Genomic DNA, 7,305 nt, shown 5'->3' on the forward strand with positions numbered 1-7,305 from the left:
CCTCCAAGTCAGTGAATCATTTGTTAATAATATCCGAGTCTCCTTATTTCCTGATAGACAGACCAAACTGCACATTTAGAAAAGCTGTGTCTTACTGCTGATACTCACAATAATATTCCCATTTACCCAAAATTGATTTTTTAATAATATTAATGAGGTGTTAGTCTGCAGCTATTCAGTTAGTTTGGCATTTCAATTTTAGATTTGAATTCAGAAGCTTTTCATTTCCTAGCACCATTTAATACATTGCGTCTCCAGTTAAAGAGTATTGCTCCGATTGTGAGGGACCAGTCTGAGTCAGGGACATAGTGCACTACGTGGCATAATACCTTAGATTAAAAAAAAAAAAAAAGAAAAAGACACACATTGTAAAGATTTGAGTCATTAATGGCTTCAGGATAAAAACAGGGCCTCAAGATTTATTTTTTTTTATTTCCACTTTTTACTGCTTTTACAATCCATCCCCCTTTTTCTGTGAGTATATGTGATTGACTTTGCAGACTTCACTTTTTTCCCTCTCTGGGAAAAATTGAGATTGAATTTATTCTGTTGTCTTGCATTGTAAATGAACAGCTCATGCATAAGTGTATCTCTTCCTTTTAAAGGTCAAGTACATACAAATCTCAAGGGATTGATGTCACAGTTAAATACAGTCAAGGAAGCTGGACTGGAGTGCTGGGTACAGATGTCATTACTATCCCAAAAGGAATCTATGGCAGCTACACCGTCAACATTGCTACCATTCTTGAATCGGAGAATTTCTTCTTACCAGGGGTTAAATGGCAGGGGATTCTTGGACTTGCCTACGATGCCTTAGCCAAGGTAAATCATCCTTTTCCCAGCTATTGTCTTTCACAATGACAGTGAATAGAAATCTAGCTATTAAAGTGAGCAGATGGTCTGTCAGCATGAGACTTCTCCCTTCCAGCCAGGATCCTTTGCGTTTGTTGCAGAAAGAATAAATTGGGTTGTGATGGTACCACAGTCCCATGTGAGGATTTTGGCTTTTCTGGTGATGAAGGCTCCAATTTCAGCTACTCTGGAATGAACAGGCTTTTACAGAGCTTGTAGTACCAGAGTATGGGAGTAAACTCTTCTAGTACGTGTGTGGAGGGTGTGTCTAGGGCTCTGATGATCTCCCTCAAGACTTGTCAATGGACTGATGAACTTCTCGGCAAAGCCCTTGGCAGTTCGTTCTATGACATTCTCCATTCATCAAGTAAAAGTTGAGATGGAGGACATATATGGATAATTTCAGAACAAATATTAGCTCCGGTGTTTTCATGAACATAGAACCAAGCACATCCTGTTCTTGTAGAGGCAGGAAATTCAGGCAGGAGTTTAAATGAAAACCTAAAATTTACAGTCTAAAATTTACAACCTGATAATCTAAAACTGAAAATGTGATTGGAATACTACATAGTCATAGTCTTCAACCTACACATAACTGTCTTGAAAAATCACAAACTGAGATATATCCCATTAGAACAAATGGTTCAATACTGCCTGCCGACTCTGGAATTAAAATGCTTTATTCAAGAGTTGTGTGATCATTGAATTCTGCTGTAGTTGCTGTCATACACTGACAGACAGACAGAGAAGAGCTGCTTCTCAGACTCTGGTCTGGGCAAATAGTGTATTCAGGGCATTTATTTTTCCCTTCTTCCAAAGACTTAAGCATTGTTGACTTCTGAGGCTGCTCTGTGCTTTGTGTAGTAAGAGCACTTGGCAGCACGCAAGCTAGCCAGGGTCTCTGCCTGTCATGAGATGTACCTGCACCGAAATCTGAATTACAATGAAATTACAGTACTCTAATAATTGCAAAGGAAAGCATGACATGCAGTGTAGGAAAGAACCTGTTGGACGGTCATCAGTTGAAGTGAGTGTGCTTGGTTATGAAGTTCTTTACAAGAAGGAAAAGAAAATAAGGGCCATTGAATTCAAAGTTCATTGGAATTAAACTATGTTTAGAAACTGAAAATCCTCACTTTAAAATTCTGCCATTTAAGTGTGGAAATGTGCGAAGGGCAAGTTACATTTGACTGTTCTAATAACCCAAAGCCTTTTCCAAACAGAAAGCATCGGTGAGAGTTTCTGCCTGAATCTAAAACTAGTATTTGAGTTTGAAAACTGCAATTGAAAAATACTCTTGTGCTTTAGGGATTTCTATGACAGTGGTCAAGAGTAAAAATGTTTTTAAAAACAACAGAAACAGAAAAATGACAGATGTTGTTTTTTTAATGACTTATTATATCTAGCATTTTCATCACCTGGTTGTCAGAAATTCAATTTACTTGTGAAAAGTGGTCTTGTTTGAATGATTTGCTCGTTTCTGCAAAGAAACTTTTTAACGAATACTTCTGCAATTCTTTTGTTTTTTGTTTTGTTTTTCAACACCTTCAAGCCTTCAAGTTCTGTGGAGACGTTCTTTGATTCTCTTGTGAAGCAGGCAAAGATCCCCAACATTTTCTCCTTGCAGATGTGTGGTGCTGGACTGCCTGTTTCTGGAAGTGGTACCAACGGAGGTAGTCTTGTGGGTATCTGTCAGTCTGAGAGGGCAGATGTATCTTTGTTAATCTCTCTCCCTCTTTTCTATGACTATCCTACTTCTTCTAAATTTAAATATATGAAATGTTTTATATTTTTTTAAGGAAAAGTTAAGCACTTAGACAAAACTCAAGTGTCTATTTATTTTCATTCTCCATTCTTTTTTTCTCTCTCAAGTCTGAGTAAACTTCTGCATTTCAAGTTTAATTTTAATAAAGAAAAACATAAATGTGGTGTTTCCTTAGGGCAGGTTCTGCTACCTTTCTCAAACTGAGTAGTCCCTTACTCAGCTACTAAGCTTGTTCAATCTCATCAAAATGCTACAGTAATTTTTTTTACATGATGTGAAAAGGGGGAGAGGAATCAAGGCTCTTTTCCTTTTTGGTAGACAACGTAACTAAACGAAAAAATCTGAAGACCAGATCTGCCACTTATTGTTACTCCGGAAAGTCTTTCCATCAGTTTTAGTGGGACCAAGAATTGCCCATTATTTATCTGGAATCAGGAGTTGGAATGATGGTTCCCAAATTATGCTGAAATAAGCATGTCGGCACAGGAGCTGATCACAAATAGTTATTCTGCTGTGAATTCACATACTGTAAATGCTAACACACTTGAGATAGATGAAGCCCAAGAGAGAACTCGCTTATGTTAGTGCAGTGCAAAGTCTAATCGTCTAGTATGCCCCCAGTCAGCTTCAGCATAAGTTTTGATGGAAGTTAGTAGTGATAGCAATGATAGATGGTCATGTTCCATTTTGGATGTGTGTAAGAAAAATGAAATGTTCTTCAACAGTATTAAGGCTTTTCTGATCTGATAAAGTGAATTTATGATGTGCAAGTTTAATATTCTGCCCCATTTTTATACATTGCCTAGATTAAACCGCTGAAGATACTGTTTTGACTTTAAACAGTAGAGCTTTCATGAGTGAATCAGTGTGAGCTTGTAGATGAAGATGCTGGTAATTTGGATATAGGAATATAGGAATATATTCCCAATATAGGATTTCTGTTTGACTGAACCATGATGTATTTAATGTCTAGTTTCATACTGCTTAATTATTGACAAAGAACTTATTAGTAAAATCCTTACAAATGGTGCTAAATTAACATTTTCATGCCTTGAGTATCACAGTTAAATATTCCCTTTTTTTCCCTGTACTTGCCCCAAAACTAAACATCCAGGATTTTAAAGCATGTGAATTCCTTTCTCCTTTCCCTTAGGTTCTGGGTGGAATTGAACCAAGTCTGTACAAGGGTGATATTTGGTACACACCGATCAAAGAGGAGTGGTATTACCAGGTTGAAATTCTTAAACTGGAAGTCGGAGGACAGAACCTCGAATTAGACTGCAGAGAGGTATTTGCATTTATGTGTTTCTGTCCATGTAAAATGCAAGTTTGGTTAAGAAAAACACTTAATTGTTCGGTTTTGTCTTTGCAAGCAGATGTGTATGGCAGTCTCGTCTGAGGATTAAGGCTGCATGCTAACTTTGAAAAGAGAGGAACAAGCTATGTGAAATGCAGCGTGCACATCAAGCATGCTAAAATTGCTTCAGAGAGGACTTTAAAGTCATTGATAGCATTTTCAGTAAATTAGGAACTAAGCTACAGTTGTTAAGTGAATGGTCCACTGAAAATGGGGCTGCTGTGGTTTGGAAGGGCTCAGCCTCTTGGCTGGTTTTAGTTGTAACGAAGATGGCTAAACACTGGAGATGGTGCAGTGATTCAAGGAGACAAAAGTCTTTAAACAACTACAGTTTATGGTTTTCTGTTATACAGTAAAATCAAACCAAAGGGTTTTAAAGCAATTCTGGTCAAACAAAGAAAAGGGAGGATTTTGGATTGACCCTCATGGAGATGTCCAAGCATGGAATTCACGATGGCAGCGGGCAGGTGTCACCCTGGGACACTTCCCAAAGTACCTTATCCTATGGCTCCTTTTTTATTTTTGTAATCCACTTTTGCTTGCTTCAGCCTTGCCAGTTATTACTCCTGGTGGATATGTTTTCTGTTTTTATTATCTCTGGATCAGTCTAATGAGACAGGGTTGTTGCAGTTTTTATTCCAAAGCCGTTTCATCTTTTTTTCTGGAGGATATGTGTGTATGTGTGTGTTTTATTTGTTTCTTACTGTTGCTTGTTGCTATTCAAGTTTTGATTTTTAGTTCTATAATTTTCATGCCCTGTTTTCATTAGACACCTTAATTTTATCTTATGCTTGTTCTCTTAGTTGGAAGTCACTGGGATATGATAATTCTAAAGTTTTTATAGTTCATATAATTCATTATAAAAATCTTACATGTGCATAAATATTATATTTCCATAAAAAATATGGAAATCATCTTGCCATATAAAATATTTAAAATGAGTCATAGTGTCTTTCAACTTAATAAGCAAAACAAGGTCTATTTGAATGCCTCTCTCTATTATACTGTTAGGGAAGCAAAACCTCTAGTCCTCTAACATAAATGTTTGTGTTTGCTTTTCTTTCTTGCCTTAAAAAACAGTCAACATGTTTTTGAAGAGGAGCCCTTGTACTAATGCTTTAATACATGCTGTTTCCAGAAAACAATTCACTTAAAAATCTGGTGGTGTTATAAAAGTTTCCTGTTATTGTCGCTCTTCTCCGAGCCAGGGATTGCTTTCACACTGTACGTATTAGCAGAGTATGCTAGTCGCTGTTAACAGAAGGCATCGTTCCTTTCTTGATCAAAGGAAATCTTCCCGCAAAAATTCAGAGGAAGAACAGTAAATTAGAGCTAGTATGATTAAAGTTTGGCTAGTTAGGGGCTTGCAGAGGTTGCATAATTCACTGTATAGGCTGATGAACTACATGCCCTCTCTCCTTTTAGTTGTTTTCTAGGAAATGGCACATTTTTTTGTAGCCATCACCAGAGACTACTCCTTTCCTTGCCAGGGAAAAACAGTCCCCTCGTTTCAATGCTGGGAACCTGTCCAGTGTTACACGGCAGCTGTGGCCTTGAGCCCGGCAGACCAGGGCCGAGCGAAGTCCTGAGCTGCCAGCGCTGTGCTCTGCGTAGGGTGCCCTGGTAAATATTAACCAGAAAGACTTAAGAAGGCAAGTTACTGCCTGCTGCAAGTACGCTGTACACCGCATGAAAATCCAGGTGCTTAGTCCCCAGCCGAGCGACCCTGCTAACCCATGCAAAATGCCTGGAGTTATTTTAGTGGTTGACCCTCCTGGCTGTGCCTCCTACCTACTTTTTTTGCCAAGGATGGCTTTCCAGGATGCTGGCGATTGCCTGTTTGTGGTACAAATCTGTTCAAATGGACTCCACGATGCCTTGGTATTTTTCTCCACTCTTTAGAAGTATTTCTGAGTGTATAATAAATGGTTGTCTGTTTGCTTTTCTTTTGGCTCTGCGTGGCAGCCAAAGCAGCTCTTCGTTCAAAAAGAAAATAACTAAGTCATAGTTCCTTTTTTTACTTTTTGGTGGGTTTTATTTTTGTCACTGTGCTAAAGATATTCCTCATGACTTGATACCATCTAAACCAATGTATTTTAAAGTCGCTTGCTGTGTGACTGTTTCCTAAAAAGCTTATGCTGTATATTGCCTTGTGTCTTATGATGATGCCATGAACATGTCATTGTTCAGTTATACCGATCCGGCTGCCTGAGCTGGTAACAGAAGTAGTTAATGGAAACAGCTGCCACTGCTACTTGCCTTTTTTTATTTTTCCCCACAATTAATCTTAGTTTTTAAGGAGTTCATGAAAAAAGATGTACCTTTTAAAATGTTTATGCTTTGTTTACTGTATTGGAAGTTTGCTGAAATCTCTTAATCTGAGGGTTGGGGTTTTAATAATGAAGAGAAATATTTGCTTAGTTTATTTAATGCAGATTTTGAGGCAGCAAGATTGAAGTTTCAAATTTCTTTGTACATGTTTTTGTCTGTATTTTAGTGGTTTTCAGCAGTCAAGAGAGAAAGGTGTGGCCTTTGTCATTTGTACTATTGAGCCAGTACCAAACATGACATATAACGAGGCCTAATGTTCCCTGACTATTCTTAAACTAGATACACCAGCCGTTAAAAGTAGGCTGCTGTATTGTGTTTAAACTGGAGCGAGTTGTTTTCCGTGATAGCAGAGGCCTTGATTCAGGGCTTGGACATATGTGTAAGCTACGTCAGCACACTCAGCATCTGTCTGTACTGACCATGAGAGTGCTTTTGCCCAAAGCATATGGGAAGTAAAGTGGATTAGCTCACACCTCTGAGAGGGGCCAGGCTTTACTTCTACAGTGGTTTGGCCATTTGTACCAGCTGTGGTGACACGCGGTAATTTCCGGAGTGGTGCAGATAAACTCACTCTTGTGTCTAGGCTGACCGTATCTTGCTTTTGCTCTCAGACTTCATTTGAATTCAAACTGTCAGCTACAGGCTGCTGCTGACAGGTGTGACATGCAGGTTTGGGAATCACAGAATCGATGTGGTTGGAAGAGACCTCTGAGATCATCGAGTCCAACCTTTGCCCTAACACCGCCATGTCAACCAGACCACGGCACTCAGTGCCACCTCAAGTCTTTTCTTAAACACCTCCAGGGATGGGGACTCCACCACCTCCCTGGGCAGCCCATTCCAAAGCCCAAGAATCCTTTCTGTGAAGAAACCCCTCCTCATTTCTAGCCTGAACTTCCCCTGGCACAGTTTCAGACAATGCCCTCTTGTCCTGTCACTAGTTGCCTGGGAGAAGAGGCCGACCCCCAGCTTGCTACAGCCTCCTTTCAGGTCGCCGTAG

At 39.2% G+C, this 7,305-nt stretch overlaps 1 protein-coding gene across 1 annotated transcript in view; it reads left to right on the forward strand.

Moving 5' to 3' along the window:
* Positions 1-605: 605 nt before the first annotated feature.
* Positions 606-7,305, forward strand: part of BACE2 (beta-site APP-cleaving enzyme 2) — a gene marked incomplete at its 5' end in the record, with an annotated part of 19,309 nt that continues 12,609 nt past the window's right edge. The window contains 3 exons of the mRNA XM_009700712.1: positions 606-822; positions 2,405-2,533; positions 3,771-3,905. Of these exons, the coding sequence (XP_009699014.1) occupies positions 606-822; positions 2,405-2,533; positions 3,771-3,905 (481 nt within the window). The remainder of the gene's footprint in view (positions 823-2,404; positions 2,534-3,770; positions 3,906-7,305) is intronic.

Source organism: Cariama cristata, unplaced genomic scaffold, assembly GCF_000690535.1.
Source record: "Cariama cristata isolate BGI_N322 unplaced genomic scaffold, ASM69053v1 scaffold8315, whole genome shotgun sequence".
Lineage (NCBI taxonomy): Eukaryota > Metazoa > Chordata > Aves > Cariamiformes > Cariamidae > Cariama > Cariama cristata.